The sequence below is a fragment of the Hippocampus bargibanti genome, linkage group LG04, assembly GCF_051943395.1.
Source record: "Hippocampus bargibanti isolate YZ-2025 linkage group LG04, ASM5194339v1, whole genome shotgun sequence".
In the NCBI taxonomy this organism is placed as follows: domain Eukaryota; kingdom Metazoa; phylum Chordata; class Actinopteri; order Syngnathiformes; family Syngnathidae; genus Hippocampus; species Hippocampus bargibanti.
In genome coordinates this window covers 14,192,963-14,211,706 of record NC_142737.1, presented here as the reverse complement: position 1 = coordinate 14,211,706, position 18,744 = coordinate 14,192,963, and the positions used below count along the sequence as shown (strand labels likewise).

At 40.0% G+C, this 18,744-nt stretch overlaps 2 protein-coding genes across 2 annotated transcripts in view; one reads left to right on the top strand and one right to left on the bottom strand.

The window, feature by feature from the left end:
* egflam (EGF like, fibronectin type III and laminin G domains) overlaps positions 1-11,738 on the bottom strand; it is a 28,885-nt gene extending 17,147 nt beyond the window's left edge. The window contains exons 1-5 of the mRNA XM_088993823.1: positions 11,287-11,738; positions 3,646-3,776; positions 1,949-1,975; positions 1,599-1,716; positions 1,376-1,511 (exon numbers count right to left, since the gene is read on the bottom strand). Coding sequence (XP_088849949.1) covers positions 1,376-1,511; positions 1,599-1,716; positions 1,949-1,975; positions 3,646-3,776; positions 11,287-11,401 — 527 coding nt within the window. The 5' untranslated portion in view covers positions 11,402-11,738. The remainder of the gene's footprint in view (positions 1-1,375; positions 1,512-1,598; positions 1,717-1,948; positions 1,976-3,645; positions 3,777-11,286) is intronic.
* Positions 11,739-15,896: 4,158 nt separating this feature from the next.
* On the top strand, positions 15,897-18,382 carry LOC148899137 (glial cell line-derived neurotrophic factor-like). The gene is made up of 2 exons (XM_088995479.1): positions 15,897-16,257; positions 17,107-18,382. Exons 1-2 carry the CDS (start codon positions 16,083-16,085, stop codon positions 17,616-17,618), a joined length of 687 nt encoding a protein of 228 aa, XP_088851605.1. The 5' UTR covers positions 15,897-16,082; the 3' UTR covers positions 17,619-18,382.
* Positions 18,383-18,744: the final 362 nt, after the last annotated feature.

The following is an 18,744-nucleotide window of genomic DNA, read 5'->3' as shown; positions in this document are numbered from 1 at the left end:
GCGAAGAGAAAAGTGTTTCAAACACAAGCAGCCTTTTTGTCACCGTTGTCTCTGAGCAAACCATCAAGGGACTTTGGTGGAAAATGATGACTGACTGTAACTTGTCTTGGCTAAGACAAAGAGGCGCTTTGTTCCACACTCTAAAAAGCTTTTTTGTTGTGTTTTTTTTTTCTGTCGGACTCTTCTGTTCACATAACCAATGAGTTTTGTCTCAGTGTCAAACCAAAGACATTGACAACTCCAAATAGATGCATGGAAGACACTCGACAGGGTCTTCCAAATAACACAGATGTTACTTTCACCACTTTTAAAAGCTCATTTAACAACATATTTGGTATTATAACTTCAACATGCTGCCGCAAGAGTGGCTGCCTTTACATCAGATCCTTTCTTTTTTTTGTTATATTACTTTGTTCCTTTCATGCGAATCAAACGTCTGAAGATGGACGACACTGATTCGCTGTGGCGACCCCCTTGAAGGGAAAAGCCGAAAGGAAAAGAAGAAGAAGACTTTGTTTCTTTCATAACTTTGCTGTTGTAAATTTCGAATTTCTCCATTGTGAGACAAAGGTTTTTTTTAATTCTTATATTCCCTTTGGAAAATCTTATCTTTTAGTAGGGTCACTGGCGTGCGCATAAGAAAGGGTGGGCGGTTAAAACCTTGGCTTATGGTGTAGCTGGAATAAAAACGGCGAAATGTTTTGGATAAAAGAAATGCAATATGAAATAAATCATGCTAAAATGTCATATCTATTGGCTATCTAGCTAGCTTTCTGGCTATCTATTGGCTATCTATCCAGTTAGCTAGCAAGCTGATAGCTGGCTATCTATTGGCTATCTAGCTGGGTGGCTGGCTATCTGTTAGCCATCTATCCAGCTGGCGAGCTATCTATTACATATCTATTGGCTAGCTAGTTGGCTGGCTATCTGTTAGCTATCTATTAGCTATTCAGCTGGATGGCTCGCTACCTGTTAGCTATCTCTCCAGCTGGCTATCTATTAGCTAACAGGCTGGTTAGCTGGCTATCTATTGGCTAGCTATTGACTGGTTGGCTGGCTGACTATCCAGTGGCTAGCTAGCTAGCTTTTTATTTATTTGAGTTATTCTGGGTTGAGTGAACTCTGGCGCGTGTGGCTGCCGCTGCTCACACACAGAAAAACTGATCCAGTGACAGTAAAGTGAGCCTTGAGAGTTTTGAAAGGCGCTTACAAATTAAATCTATTATTATTATTATTATTATTATTATTATTATTATTATTATTATTATTATTATTATTATTATTATTATTATTATTGTATAAGCATTTCATAAATACATATTGATACTGTTATTTAAACACACAAAAATGATATACCTGATCAGGGGTGGCTCACCTGATGTAAGCAACCAGGAAGTGGAGGACAGGCGCACTTCCCTCGCTCTCCCCTTGCTGCCACGACAATGCCAACTCTGTGTCGGATATCGCCACGACAATGGGCTCGGTCGGGGGTGAGGGCGGCATGCACGTATCTGATGGCAGATGACAAATTCAATCAGATACATATCTCATTTGTTATTTTGGCTTTTTTGATTCTCCCCGCGCCACCGTCCTCTCACCATGCGATGCTGTGCCGATATCACGAGGCATACTGGGTCGACCCTCACCCGCCCAACCGTAGGCACCAACGCTCACCCGGTACTTGGTGTTGATTTTGAGGTTACCTATATCCACGTCCTTTGTGATGCACAAAAAAGGAAGCGTCAAACCAAATGAGTGAGTGGCAACGAGATTGGACTAACTCCATTTTTGTCACTTTTAACCAAGATAGATCAACATCCCAGATTGGATTATAGCCACAAAATTTTGATTGATTCTCATGAAGTAACCAAAAATGGATTTGGCTCATTCTCGTTCTCAATTGCTCTGATAAAATGCGCCCGATGCAAAAGAAGGAAAGGTTACTTACAAAGCTTGCCTGCCCATCGAATTGGCCCTTTGGAAAGATTAAAAATCAACACAAGATAACAGATGAGTGTTAGCTAGTCAGTTAGCTAGTTAGCTTGTATCTCACCAACAGTCAATCAGCCGCTTTTGGTTGTTGCGTTTCATTCTACCCTTTCTATTGCAGTGTATCACATTGTGCTTCTTTTTGTGCTGTCAGACTGCATCGGGTTTCTGACTCCTACATTTACAGTGTTTCTTTCGGTGATGTTAACAGTTCCTTCTATACCAACTTTGATTCTGATGTCAATACATGCACTGTTTAATCAAACGTTGGTCTGTAATTGAGGAGGACTGTAATTAAAGAAATAAACTGTACTGTAAATAAAGTTTCTTTTACCTTTTTGATGGTCGTTGATGGCTTATGGAAGGAGAGTCACCTTCCAAAAGGACTGTAGGTAACTCAACCTCTCGTGTGGCTTCTCCTCTTTGCTTCTTTGGAGACTCCTCATTATTTTTGATGATTAAAAACCTCTTAATTGACACCTGTTGCTTTCTGACTTGTAAGGTCTTACGAAACTGAGGCATCACATTATCGTTCATCATGTTGATGACTCTCATAGCCACAGTCCGGATAGCTGCTTTTTGTTAATCCAAATTAACAGAAGTTTTTCAACTTCTTCGATTGCCCGAGCCCGTTGCTCTGACAGCACGGAAACACCTTTTGCAACAGGCGCACCTTTGATGGCTTCTCTGTTGCGGAGAATGGTAGCAATGGTTGACTTAGCATAGCCGTATTGGGCCACTAAATCACACAAACGCACACCTCGTTCGTGTTGTACAATTATCTCCTTCTTCTCCTCGACTGTGATTTTGTTTTGTGTCGCGGTCTTGTGGTGCGGTCTTTTTCGGTCCCATAAGAGCAAAATTATCTGCAAAAAGCTCCTCGGAGGCGATCTTCGTGTGAATTCAGAGAGAGGGGGTGTGGAAAGGTGCGCCGGCTGGAGCGCTGTTCGGTTGTGTGCTTCCGCCGAAGATCATGCCGCCAGATCCGAAGATCACTCCGCCAGACGTTCGTAAATCGAAAAGTTCGCAAGGTAAGGTGTTCGTAAGCCGAGGTCTCACTGTACATGCTTACGTGGGAGGGCGGGGGGGCAGGAGTTATTGTTTTATGCACATGTTTTATACAGGAAAATTAATTCATGAAAAAAAATGGTATGTTGCTATTTCATTAGCATGAATACTTTATAGGTATTTTATATTCACTTGTGTACCTTGTCCATATTCTGTACAGGTAGTGGGTTTCCATTATTAATTTTAAGGAAAAAAAGATGAAGATTAAAAAAACACTTACATGTTATAAATTTTTTAGGAAAAAAGCATTTAAAATAAAATTATATGCACCGAAAAATAAATTCACAATGGAAAAATATAAATAATTTTAAAATAACTTGAAATAAGCCTATATCTTATATTTTATATCTTATATCTATATAAGTGTCCTTGAGAGCTATGAAAGGCACTTTCATAATAATAATAATAAAAAATTATTATTATTATTATTATTATTATTACATCTGCCATTTTTTTATCATGAGCAGTTTCATTATTGCTGATAGTGGCCCGATATTTTCCTGAGCGATCAACATAAATTCAGTATAATGAAGCTGAGCCAGGCACCTAACAACATTGCCGGTCTTGATAGCAACAAAACGGACTCACCGTAGTTAGCATATCCAAACTAAGAGGGACGTCCATTACAGAGGCTGTGCCCAGGGGTCGGCCATATTTCATTTCCGTGTAGAATACCTGAAATACATTAAAGGGGATCATCTCAACACATGAGCAAAAGGCTTGAATCAATGTGGGAACAGTTTGAAAGAGCTAAAATTAGGTTTTGTTTTAATAATTAGTAATAAGTTCATACATAAGAGGTAATGCAGAGGCTATGTTTAACTGTGAGTCGTTTGGAAGCTAGGTGCAGCTCGTTGACTAATCCTCTTAGCACGGACATATGGTCAGAGCACACACTGATTCATTCTTTGTTAACGGGTGACGGCAATTAGGAAGGACGCAAAGAAGGTCAATTGGGTGATCCGCAATTAGTGTACACAAACAAATACTCTGTGATCCACAATAAGCATTTAATTGACCGTTACGAATTGCGTTTATTGGGCTGAACCTCTTGTGGAATAATCGCATTTTACGTATTGTGCTGCTCACAACGACGCAGATATCAAAACACATACCTGTCAACCTGTATGTTTTCCCTGTATTTTATACGTTTTTTTTTAAAAATAATTTCAAATAATGTACGCCGTACTACAACTTTTATACATTCGGTTTACAAAATAATTGTGAACCGATCTTACAAAGACAATTTTGGCTCGAATCCAGTTCATCTCAACTGCTGGTAGCCAGCGACAATGCTGCTGCCGATCGCTACTATTGTCACGGCAAACCAGCAAAAGTAATCATCAATCGTAAGATGTCTGCATTTCCGCTCATGTTAGCATTTTGTTAATCATTTCAAATAATGTACGGCATACTACAACTTTTATATGAGAATTGTAATCATTTATAAGGGCAGCTATTAGCCAAAGTTGACAGGTATGATTATTGAACATTCAGCAAATTCATTTTACAAATTCAACGAGTTGCATGCTAAGGCGATCGCTCTTCGTGACCAAATGATGTTGAGTGTGCAGCGTTTGCTCAAGCGTATTAATCATAGGTGTAAAACAGTTTGAGCTAAGGTCGCAGAAGTATGCTGAAGCGAAATTAGATAGTAGTTGACAGTATGCATTATGGTTCCAAGTATGAAGAGTGTGCGAGTGCATAGTTGGAATAAGCATGAAAGATAATCATCCGAATTAAGATAAGGAGGCGTTGTCTAGGAATGGCATGTGGGGTGAGATCAATGCGTGGAAGATATTTAAAGAAGCAGCGACGTATACCGGAGTAGGGCGTGTCGCGACGTAACTGACAAGGCAGAACTCTACAGAGGTCCTAGAAGATGAGCAGCAGGGAGCGAGCGCACTAGAAGTATACAACGACCAGAGGCAGACACTCCAGGAGAGTATCGCATAAGAGCAAAAAACCGGAACAGAGTCGACGCAGAAACATGGGGCGAAACAAAATCCATGGAAAGAAAGTTTCGGGTGGCAATTAGCTCGATCGGGAAGGATCCACCGAATGGTCCGGAAGAGATAGCAGTAGACTACAGTTACAGGCACATTAATCGCACCGGCATGTAATTGAGGATGATAGTGTCGTTAACAGCTGTCGGGAGACAGCTGAACATTGAGACTCGAGCAAAAGAATTCAGGGTTCGAACCGCTCGGACGTCGACGAAGCGTCACAGCGCAGCAGGAAGCACTGGTAAATATAGCGTGTGGGTCCCAAGGCCAGAGACTAATACACACATTGCAGTTAGGTAGAGAAGAAACACACGTTGGTGAGAACATGTATTTCCATGCCGATTCAAACTAACAATACAATTTTAAATAAGAAGAAAACTTAATCAAAAATATGTTTGATACATACGGCATCAGCCCATTGCATTACACGGTAATGACCTTTATGAAATAAAATAGTGTGGAAATATTTTCTAATTTGTTTCGGTCCAACATTAATGAGCGAGGAAACGGTAGCGAAGATGACCTGTCGTTCAAGTGCGTTTAGTTGAATCTAGCTTGGGTATCAGTCAGCTCTCGTGCCATTTTCAATTTCAGTAAATGTCAAATACGATAAGATGACAAAATGATGAGTTTAGTGTTTCAAATGCAGTTATAGTATAAATGCCTTGTTGAAAGCCAGTGAACGGTTCATACTATCCTGGAATAGTATGTCCAACTAATGTTGTATATTCCTTCATCATTAATTGGTGTTGCTTAATGGTTTTTCAAATTGGCATGTTGTTCAATACTGTGCATTCATAACAGTTTCAAAATCATGCAGAACAAGTCAGTTCAGGCTCATGCAAATATGTCTGAGATAACATGTCGAAAATATGTTAAGAAAGTATTTATTGTAAGATTCTTAGCCTGGTTCAAGAAGTGAATATTACAATTAAGCCATTATCAGCTCGAGTGCAAATATGAATTTAATACTAATGGACGATACAATTTAAATATTCGTAGACTTGAACAATAATGATCAGGCAACAATGGTTGAAAGTAAAACTCATTCCTGAAGTAATCCATTAGAATCAAATAACTGCATTATGAGTTGAGTCATTGAACAACATCCTACGTGGAGATTTATTCTAATTTATGTCACATGTGGCAAGAGTCTCAAGTCCGAGCCCTACGAGGACAGGTACAGAAAATCGAGGAGGTGGAACAAATCCACGTAGCTGCCAACTGCACTATCTTACGCATGCCTGCATACAAAATCCTGAAGTTTACATTGTCGGAGTGAGGAGATAAAAATGTCACGTTGCCAGGTCCGACCAGGGACAGGGCAGACAGAAGGGTGCACGTTGAAACACAGCGCCGTTGACCCACGTACACACTAGCTCTGTGGCCGAAACCATGCATTAAGCCAGATGCGTGATGGTACTCCTTTGAGTAGCTGGAAGACCGATCTGGTCGCCCTCACGGCTCCGCTTCCACTTGCAGGCTAGTCTGATCGGGTTCGTTGGAAAGCACCCCTAACAACAGACCTGGTCGCCTTGCCTACCCAGCGAGCCAGTCGCTGTGAAAAGTAGCGGTACGTAGCCTGTGAGCAACTGCTGTTCCTCCCTAGCCAAAACTGTTTCCGTTGACTATATGTATACCACGGTCTGAACTGACTGTCTGCAATGAGCAAGCTTTGAAAGATCAAAAAAGATTGTCATGTTCAGCAGGGTTATGTACACGAGCACCGTACGCGGTCTTTGACTGTGCGACAAACATGCACTTCTTACGTGCAGACCAATAATCCGAATCGTGAAAATGTAATGTTCAATAAAACTAATAAAAAATTGTATCGTGAAATAGTTATAAAATGGTATCAAAATGTAATAAATAGTGTAGTATCATTTCAAGTAGTAGAAAACGATAAAATCCAATGTATATGAACTAAATTAATTATATCTCGATGTAATTATTGATATATTAATATACATAATTAAATATTATAGTCGAAAAGAAATATATAATAACTCGTATATGATAAAGGATCGAATACTAACGAGCAAACAATAGATAACGGGACTACGCAAAATCACGAAGAATGAAAAGATTATAAACTTATATATGATATGATAATGAACAAATAGTAGTAGATAGAAGAAGATAGATAGAAGAGATAGAAATAAAGAAAGTAAGACTTAATCAGATAGTCAAAGAGTCTAAAGATGATGAAGAAGAGGATAGATATAGTGTAGCCTGTATAGAAGTCGTATGTATAGTCCGTAAATGTCCTTACATAATCTTTGATGTTTTTAAGCTGCTCTGAATATGCTAATGAAGCATGCTGATATATTAGTAATCTATATCGTAATTCGAAATAATATTATCATACAGAACAAAGAGCATAGTAATGTATGTAATAGAGATGTATAATCAGTAGGCATGAAGTGATTGATTTATATACCACAATGTATTGCGTATAAATCTTGATGCATGCTGCAATGCTGAACTACCGCAGTAAGCTGCGAAATGTCCTGCATTTGACTTGAAATTGCTGGGAGAAAGTAATCCAGTTATGGGCAAAGGAATTAATTAATTCTGAAACAAGTATATACTGTATACTAAAGATTTAACTCAGTACAACTAAAGTAATAACAGATCTACAGTGGTAAATGTAGTACATTAAATCCTGTGAAAAGTTGTTACAGTTTCGAGATAGTAGGAAATGTATGTGTTCAGTCTTCCAACGGGTCATGTGCTTCAAAACTGGAAGTGTTGCATTGAAAGTATTGGATTTGACCGATTTTCACACGTTTCCAATTACTTATTAAATAATAATTGTAATATATTGTAATAGTGCAGGGCAAGTTAATGGAAAAAAACATGTATCAATTACTCTTGGTTAATACTGTAGTAGTTGGAAGATTCATAACAAATGGCATCTTTTATGACATTACTAGTGTGTAACATACAGAATAATGAATATATCAGATAAAACTATCTAGCTTAAGAAATCTAGAATAATTGAACTACCTTACCATACCATATTGAATGATATCCCTAGTAACAGTATCGGCATTATGTCCCACGTCCAGTTCATTCCCCACGCATTCAAATCCCTGTGCACACAAATACATGCAAGATAATATCATATTCGTCCCTGACTGCATAAATTAGTACTTGACCACAGTAAATCAGTCTAGATTTAAGCGGATTGAGCCTGAACGCAAACAATAAAGAGATCAATGAAATTATGTTCTGTATAGATTAGTCGAATACAGTGCATGTAGCAGACATAAACTTAGAAGTTGTAAGACATTGAAGACAGACAAAATTAACAGATATCGAAGATTATATATCTCATACTATCTATCGATATATTGCTGATCTATTATACTAGTATATTATTTATTATCATCATCAATCCAAATTAATCATCAATCTTATTCTCATTCAACAAATCTATCGCATTACCTACGCAAACTAGCTATGCCTGTACACACTCATTGTCAATAACCATACTTCATTACATTATTCATGAACTTTACTGTTGATGAAAGTAAATTCTTTCAATAGATCATTAAGTACTTTCAATACATTTATGACTGTAAGCTGAATTTATTCATCTATGAATACTCAAAAGTTAATTAATGGATGTTCTTAGGCTTATAATGTGTAATTAATTTAATAATTTTGTATGAGTCTTAGACTTTTGCAGGTTAATATTCATTTTCTCCGAAATGTATTTTATATTATGAAAGTTCACTTGGAATTAGTCTAATAGAGATTTTAACATTATTATGTATCATTTTGCCGTTCTTGATTGAACAAAATTCTTGGCATTTCCACTGACCAAGGCATCTCACCCTCACTGAACAGGAAAGATGGGAGCAGTCTGGACTGTCCGAGAGTTACGCATGGACGTCTTCCTGATTGCAGCTGAGTGAGCTAGGAACACAGTGTTGGGTCGTTGTCTTATGTAGACTTGATCCATGGGAATCGATGGACGAGTTGGCAAAGCTAGCATGAAACGCTTTTAGTATAGGAACTAAATTTCTACCGTTTAGCTGGTGTATATAATGTAGAGTCACTTTACATTATAAACACTGTAGTACAGTGTTTATTTTATTTTATTTTCATCAAAATTTTGTGCATAGGTGAGGCACACAGTTCTTCTGCCTCATGACAGGGGGCGCTGGTGATTACAGATTCTTCTTGCGCCTCCTTGGCTGAAGAATAATAGAATTAGTGAGAGCAAGCTACAGTAAACAGCAAGTTAAGTGCAACCATCCAGTCATTTTTTCGTGTTGCTTGGCCTTGTTTTCAGAATTTACATATCTAAATTGAAAGAAATAGAGAGACTTTTAAAACTGTTGCATCAATAACCGAAAGTTATTGATGCCTTTCTTCAGAAGGAGCATCATGGACTTCATTTATGAGTAAAGGTAACAAGATAATCACGTTTTTTTTAATTCTTTTTTTCCATGCTACAGTTTATATAAAGAATGCTGACATGCCATTTTAAACAAATCACGTTAACTGTTGCCAATCAAATGGTGAATCAGCTACTCTGTAGAGTTAATATGTTTGTAAATCTGACTGTGATGACGTCAGTGCCTCACCGCACGTCACTGATATATATATATATATATATTTATATATATATATATATATATATATATATGTGACGGGTGTCACAACAGTGACTGTCTTCATCTCCACGATGCTGCTGTATTAATGAAGACGAGACGCGTGGATGTGTCTTTTTATTTCTTTTATTTCCTGAATCTCCTCGAGATTGTTCTGAAAACTATGGGCGGGACATAGTGCCACACTGTGCGCCGTTGCGTCACTTCCTTCATAATTTAATAATCTAAGCGCACAACTCCGTTACATACACCCCCCTTAAATTATGCAGAAGTGAGGCAACATACACATGGAAGACAACAGAAAGACCAACAGGCAAAATAGACAAGGTTATCGGGCAAGGATGTACAAAAATGCTGTCTAATTATGTCACTCATCTGACCAACTACGTCAGGTGACTGGAGTAAGGGATCTGTCGCCGGTGTGTCAGGGTCTGTGCGCTCGTCGGAGATGCACTGTACTGGGTCTGGGAAGGAACTCTGTCCCCACTAACATAAGTGGCCTCAGCTCGCACCTGCCCATTCCCCTCTGTACAAACTACATCACCCTGCATAGCACTACATAACTGTGACAGACTGGAGAAAGGGATCTGTTGCTGGTGTATCAGTTGTCTGTGCGCTCGTCGTAGATGCACTGCACTGGGTCTGGGAAGGAACTCTGTCCCCACTAACATAAGTGGCCTCAGCTTGAACCTGCCCATTCCCCTCTGTACAACCTACACCACTCTGGATTGCACCACACAACTGTTACACGGTTGGGAAGCCTCTACCTCTACCAACACACTCATTCAAAGGTGTGCTACTGGTTAAATGTAAGGAGCTCATTCTTAGACTTGACACACGAAAACACGTACATGAAAAAAAAAACACACTAATTGCAAAACAGCAGGTCAGACAATTAACACACTACATGTATTTCCAAAACGGGGGTCGACACACCGTCCACCGAGTGATGGGACTGCACAACGTCTTCATTGTGCAGCATCGCGGTCCCGGTCCGAAGTGGAGAGTCACTTGTGATCCGGGTCACGGCACCAATGTGACGGGTGTCACAACAGTGACTGTCTTCATCTCCACGATGCTGCTGTATTAATGAAGACGAGACGCGTGGATGTGTCTTTTTATTTCTTTTATTTCCTGAATCTCCTCGAGATTGTTCTGAAAACTATGGGCGGGACATAGTGCCACACTGTGCGCCGTTGCGTCACTTCCTTCATAATTTAATAATCTAAGCGCACAACTCCGTTACATATATATATATATATATATATATATATATATATATATATATATATATATATATATATATATATATATATATATATATATATATATAAAACATGCCTGATGTTAAAGACATTTTCCCCAAAAAATCTGCACTAAAAATATATTAATGGACACAGAGCCATCTCTGATTCGGTGTAACTGTGCGACCGATATTAAAATTAATTACAAAGTGACACTGGATGCATTTTAGGCTCGTGACCCCCAATTTGGGAACCCTGTCTGAAGTTCTGAAAGCGGTTACATTTAAATGCAAGAAGAGGTTTTAGCTATGGAACCCGACAAATATGATCCTGCTGAACCAGCATTTGACTGACCGGCTCTTCTGGCACTGGACCTCCTGGCGGCGTAGCTGCAACTGGCCAAGCAGCACATCACAAAGAAAACAAAGCGCAGGAAGAACGAGGTCCGTGTCCAGCTGCGGCTCGCCATCGTTCCGCCGCTCTCAAATACTCATCGTCCACGCAGCCCGAAGCGACACCGCTTCACACGGGACCAATACTATAAGAATACTACAAAAGTTGAGAGGGTTGATGCGGCGTCCCAATGAACGAGAAGAGCTGATGAGATTAGGGTCCGAAAGATCAATTCGGGTTTGTCACGTCACTGCGCGCGCGCGCAAACGAACAGGCGGTAGTTCAATGTGAGTGAGGGCGGGAGGGGACACACCCGTGCGTTATGCGCGAGATCAACGCGCGATGGGTGGGCACACCGGGCGCGCGCGTGTGATGTGTCTTTTTTCTCTATTTCTTGGGTGATTCCTGCGCGTGCGTCCCGGAAAGCAAAACGACAACCCAGGAGCGCACGCAGCAACGTGGAGCCATTTAGAGGCTAAGAGGATAACGAGCGTCTAATCCGCACACCGCAGGCCACGCACGCAGATGGAAGCCACGCAGTCTTGACCCACACGAGCACTACACCACTACAGCCGACAGCCAATGCTCTTTTATCCCCCCAAAAGGCTCCTTCAAGTAACTAAAAGAAATACAAACGTTCGTCCACTTGGGCTGGCTCTTAACCACCACATTAAATAGACACAATTACATAATCCTGCATAGTTATGATTAAATTACTGAAATGTGTTTTTATTTACAGACAGGATGAATGTTATCACAAAACACCAAACGACATAAAGTAAATTTTCAGAATCAGAAAGCCTTTGATAGTCCCAAACTGGGGAAATTTAAATACGTTTTAATTCAAAATATCAACACATAACTAATACAATAAACATATAATGAGGCGAATTGTTCTAAGAATATCCTTTCGTATAATACGAATATTAACCCCCCCCCCCGCAAAAAAAAAAAAAATCTCAACTTCCAGTTGAGGGACGCATAAAAACGGTAAATAGCGCACACTGGTGGGTAAATTTGCTCCTGCAACAAGTAATTCAGATTCATAATATCCATCCATCCATTTTCCATACCGCTATATGTATGTATATATTTTTAATGTCATTGTGATATAGTGTGACTCCTCCCATAGCCATCAAATGCATTTCAAGTCATGAAAACATGCTTTTTAATCCTTTCAGCGACAGTGGTTACCACGGTGCAAAGTTTATCATGTTACCAGGTTATGGGGTGCATGAAAGGGTTAGATGGAAAAAAAATGATGTTTCAGTAGTAAGTGTGAGAGGTAATCCTGAATAACGTCTCACGGCTGCTCATATTGCTCCCTTTCCCAATATACTATAGTAAATGCAGAATTTTTAGATTGAACCCCATCATATTGACTGCCAGGAATCAAGTGTGTTTAAATGGTTCACAATCAGTATCAGAATCAGAATCATCTTTATTGGCCAAGTGCGTAAAACACACAATGGATTTGTCCCCGGTAGAACACGGTGCTCTAGTATCATAAAAAAAGACATGACAACTGAGTACGGAGGAGACTAACAAAGGCAAATCTAATCTAATCTAATCTAATCTAATCTATCCATCCATTTTCCGTAGCGCTTATTCCTCATTAGGGTCGCTGGGGTGCTGGAGCCTATCTCAGCTGTCTTCGGGACACCCTGCATTGGTTGCCAGCCAATCGCAGGGCACACAAAGACGTACAACAGTCATTCTAACACTCACACCTACGGACAATTTGGAGTGGTCAATCTGCCTACCATGCATATTTTTGGGGTGTGGGAGGAAACCGGAGGACCCGGAGAAAACTCACACGGGTCCGGGGAGAACATGCAAACTCCGCACAGGGAGGCCGGACCGGGACGCGAACCGGTGACCTCTGCCCTGTGAAGCCGGTGTGCTAACCAATCGACTACCGGGCCGCAAATTCATAATAATAATACTAATGATACTACTAATAACACTACTACTACTACTACTAATAATAATAATAATAGTAAATTTTATTTCGAAGCGCCTTTGAAGACTCTCAAGGACACTACAGTGATGGGATAATAACAGATTTTTAAACAATTTATTTAACAATATTAACAATAACAATATATTATATTATTATTATAATATTGTCGCCTCAAAAAAGCAAGTAGGAGGGAGGATCCGGGTGTATTTGAAAATTTGTATTAAATAAAGTCAGCAGGAAGAAAAGAACCAAGTCATCAAAACAAAAACGTCCAAAGTAGCAAACAAAACAATGACAAAAACATGAGACGAAACAAACCTGACAGGGTTAAACAAACAATGACCTGGCACTGAATGGTCGTGCCGGGAGTCCTTTTAACTACCACTGATTAAAACGATTAACACCTCTGCAGCTTCAGGCGAGGCCCAACACGAGGCCATGCATTGATCGCAAACCGAAACGTGACAATTATATCCTTGGTTGTTTTCCTACTTCAACAATAACCTACTATCACACCTCTAATTAATTTAGGATGTGAGGTTACTGTTCCCGTACTGATGAGGCTCCATGTGGATGTTTCAAAAAATATATGTATAAATAAATATCACGTGGAACAGAAACGCAATTCATTAGAGCGCTCATCAGATGTCTTCCATAAATCCCATTACATTGGTGCTGAAGATTTTGCATTATGCGAGCCTTGGGGAAACAATACATCTTCCTTGAATGGTTTTAATGGGAGGGTGGTAGGTAAACAAAATCAAAGCTCTTGTACATTCTGGACATAATGTCACTTCTGTAGATTATGTCTGTCTATATTCAGCCAACAGCTGCATGCTGTTAGACTTGATTTAAGGTCAACAAACGTCTTTTAATCAGTCCTCTGGGAAGGAAAGATTTTTTTTCCTCAAATTGAAAATAATGCAAACTGAAGTCCTTTGTTTTAGACCTTAATACAATGTTTGCACATTTGTGACTGCTTTATTTCCTGGATATGATAGTTCTCCATGTTAAGCGCTTTGTTACAGCTTCAGCTGTTGTTAAAGCGCTATAAAAATCATTATTGTATTAATAGGATTGTATTGTATTGTATTGTAAAACATTTAAGTGATGTTTTGAAGTGAAAAACAAATGGACCAGTCAACATAAAAGTCAAAGGTAATGTATTTTTGCCACTCTACTTAGCAGCCCAAAAAGGAAGAGGAGAGGATATTGTCCTCCCATTCGCCAAACAGCCATAACTTGCCTGAAATTCCTTTGTCTCTTTTCATGCTCCAGCCGGCCTTTATGGGGGATCTCTGACCACCGGTTTTATTCTCGACTTCAATTTAGTTCTTCATATCACGACTCTCGACGACTACAGACAAGACACATAAACACATACGAAGCACACAACGGTAAGATGTGGGTACATCGTAAGTGCATACATGTTAAGTCTCACGATATGGTCGGGAGACTCCCGATTTTGACCTCAATACTCACAATAGACAGTTCATTTGTAAGGTGAAACAAATATATAAAATAAAAACCAAAATACATTTGTAAACTAATTGAATGTATAAATAAACAATGAAAGCATTTTTGTGTTTTTTACTTCAAATTTACACTTTTGTAACGGTCACATTATTTTAACACACACCACAGAGTTGCGAGTTCAAAAATCTTCCGATTTATGATTTCTGAAACTTAACAAGTATGTAAGTGAGCATTTTAAGAGTAGAGTAGCTGCTAAATATTGCTGATTTTTTAGTTTTGTTTTTAGCAACACTATTTCATATACAGTGATACCTCAGCTTACGAACTTAATTGGTTCCCAGAAAGCGTGTGTAAGGCAAACAGTGTGTATTCCAAACATTAATTTCCCATAGGAAACCATTATTATGAGAATAATCTGTTCCCAGGTCTCCATAAAAAAATAATTTTCTACTAAATAAGCCTTAAAACTACACAGAATATACCTTATTTTATGTATAATAAATGTGATATTGTATTGTAATTAAAGAAATAAACTGTACTGTATAATAAAGTTGTTTTATTTACCTTTGTGATGGACGTTGATGGCTTGATGGAATGGAGTGGAAGGAGGTGGGAGGGAGGGAGTTAATGTTTGGAAGGGGAGTCACATTCCATTAGCCTATCTTTCAAAGGCTTATGCCCAGGGACGGACTTCTCTTCCTGTGTAATGAAAGTCTGGTAAGGCATCTTTTTCCCAAAAAAATAAGCATTAAACACTTGATGAGGAGCGTAGCCTTCTTCTTTCACCATCTTGAGGAATGATTACTTGTAAGTTTCGTAAGTAAAAAAGTAACCAATAAAGTCCAAACATACATCACCCCCTGACCGCAAATGAAATGCTAGTGTACAAATTATGTTCGCTTGATTTTTTTAGACGACACATCACTTAGTCACTGTTGTATCATACATCAAATATATGTGGAGCTTTGTATTTCTGATGAGGGTGTATCAAATGTCATTGAGGGAGGGCGTTGGGGGGGGCGGCAACGTCAAAGAGCAGCACAAATTATGTCCCACTGATTGGAAGCACATTTTTAACTTGCCCTGTGGAGTCTCCACCCACCCGGGATGTTCCGCTGGCCGTCACCAACACACCCCATCACGCCTCCTGTTCTTCTTCGGTGTGGACTAGAGCTCTGTGGGAATACGTGTTTGATAGACTTACACATTTTTTTTTTGTTTTTGCTTGCAGGAATCATTTTGGAAGCACCTATCTCTGCCGAATGAGCGCAGCTAGTTCCGAGTAGCGCCATGTCCCCCTGCCGGACCCGAGCAGACCATGACGCTATGGAATAGCCTGACCACTTGTTTGATTGTTGTCGGAGTCGTTCACGCCGACCTGGGACCCCCGGGATCTGTGCTCGTCGCAGAGGAGAGACCGCCGCTCCTGTCATTCACCTCTTATCAGGGCGTCAGGGAGAACCAGGAGGACGCGAACGACCAGAAAGACGCTTGTAAGGATGAGGCTGGAAGGCAATAAGTTACTGGGGAGATACTTAGAGTCCAGCAGTTATGCTGATGTAAAAAAAAAAGAATGTAGCAATACTGAGAGAAAGCCTTTTCTCACTCATGCTATGTCAGAAAAAAGGGGGAAATGCTTGGATAGACATTCAGTTGCATGACAAAGGTATTTTAGCCACAATGCTGAGAGACAAGCATTCATATAATGTTGCATGTCTATCATATTTGAAATGGGAATGCCGAGAGCCAAATATTCATATTACCATTATACAAAATGTAGTTGGTAATGTTTAGATAAAAGCAGTCATGTTCAATTGTGAATATTGAGACACATTCACACAACTGCAAGTTTTTCCGTCAGGATGGTGAAACGTGCGTTTGTAAAAAAAATAAATCACAATTTCAATTTATGGTGTAACATGGTACGAAAAATAGTCATCCTTGTGTTCATATTGAGGTAAGGAAAGACATTGATAGACAGCTTTGTTCCAGCTTCAGCTGTGTTTCAAGCCCTATATAAACCAACATGCATGTATTGCACTGTAATTTGGACAGCCGCACTCATTTCAAGCTCATATAACTCCAGACCCATGTAATTTAGCAATGAACTCTTTTTACTAATGAAAGACGAGAGTGTAAGGTTTGTAACACTTTACTGAATGTTTATATCGGCCTACAACTCAATATTCTGAATTCAAGCGACAATGACAAAAACCCTGGCACTGGAGTAGACACATTTTTGCATATTTTTAACTCATTCACTGCAAGACATATTCTTGCAGTGAATGAGTTAAAAATATAAGGTAGGAATTGATTACGCCAATAACCTGTTTTTCCTTTAGACATTATGGAGGAGGCTATCCCAGGCGACTTTGATGAAGTGGCGGATTTGGTAAGGGTGACCGTGAGCAGAATACGAGGATCACCCAGCGAGTCCTCCCTGAGGATCCCAAAGTCTAATCAGAACCGGAGGATCAGGTCCAGACAGGAGAGGATGACGGGGTCGAGCCAGAAAAGGATCCCGAATACAAAAGCACGGAAAGCAGGTGGCGGGCGAGCAAAGGGCTGCTCACTCCAGCAAGTCCACCTCAATGTGACTGATATGGGCCTGGGCTACCATTCGGGTGAAGAGATGATCTTCAGGTACTGCGCAGGAACCTGCAGAAAGTCTGAGACGAACTACGACAAGATCCTGCGCCACCTGAGCCGCCACGGGAAGTTGCCGGCCAAGGACGCTCCCCTGAAGGCCTGTTGCCGCCCGGTGGCATTTGACGACAACTTGTCTTTTCTTGATGATAACCTGGTCTACCATACGCTCCGGAAACACTCGGCCAGAAAATGTGCTTGTGTCTGATCGACTTTTTTTTCATACGACACATGACAATCCACACCTTTTTCATGTCTGAATCAGACACAAAAGAGGATTCTACACTCTCTCAGTGTCTGCAGGATTGGATCTACGGCACGTTCCAATGAAAAAAGTATCTCCAAATTTCTTGGCAGGCTGAGTTGAGTCCAAGGAATATATATGACTTTTTTTAATCCAATGTACATATTAGGAGCTTTCAGTTACACCCCAAACTGGTTGCCACCCAATCACAGGGCACACAAAAACAATCCATCAATCACACTCACAACAATTCACAATCATACCTCGGGGCAATTTAAAGTCCCCGCAATGCATGTTTTTGGAACCTGTGTGGAAACGAAGGTACCCGGAGAAAACCCACATGGCATGGAGAGGAAAATGCAGAAAATCATGAAAAAAACCGACAGTTTTTGAACATCAATGAAAAGGTTTCTTCAGCCGTCATCTGTACTTATTTGAAGGTGTCGGACGTTTCGCTTCTTATCCAAGATGCTTCGTCAGCGAACTAATGTCTTTTGCTGGTAGTTTCGGCCCTATATACAGTAAAGTCTCGTTATATCGATATCGGATATATTGATAGTCCCGGTTATATCGATACTATTTCTATGCACGCACGGAGAAAATTACATGCAAACAGGGTCGGATATATCGATAGTCCCGGTTATATCGATATTTTTTCGGACTCCCTTGAATATCGATATAACAAGACTTTACTGTATATATATATATATATATATATATATATATATATATATATATATATATATATATATATATATATATATATATATCCCTACTGTCCAGAAGTGGCGGTGCCGGACTCTGCTATGATTGGTCCCTGCTCTCAGGTTGGGGGGAGCAGAGGACTACACTTTCTTAGGCAACATTGGCTTAGTTATGCTGATGAGGTGATACCAGAGCAAATGGGGCAATCAGGCCCGTCGTAGACCTCCTATTCAGGCAGGACAATAGAAGTAATCAGGACAGTAGAAGTAATCAGTGTAGCCGCAGGGAGTAGTCCTCTGCTCCCCCCAACCTGAGAGCAGGGACCAATCATAGCAGAGTCCGGCACAGCCACGTCTGGACAGTAGGGAGTTATATAGGGCCAAAA

Excerpts from the sequence above, each read along its gene's own strand:
- LOC148899137 (XM_088995479.1), top strand. The coding sequence starts at position 16,083 with ATGACGCTATGGAATAGCCTGACCACTTGTTTGATTGTTGTCGGAGTC. Across the intron at positions 16,258-17,106 it reads GAACGACCAGAAAGACGCTT|ACATTATGGAGGAGGCTATC; the intron begins GTAAGGATGAGG and ends TTTTTCCTTTAG.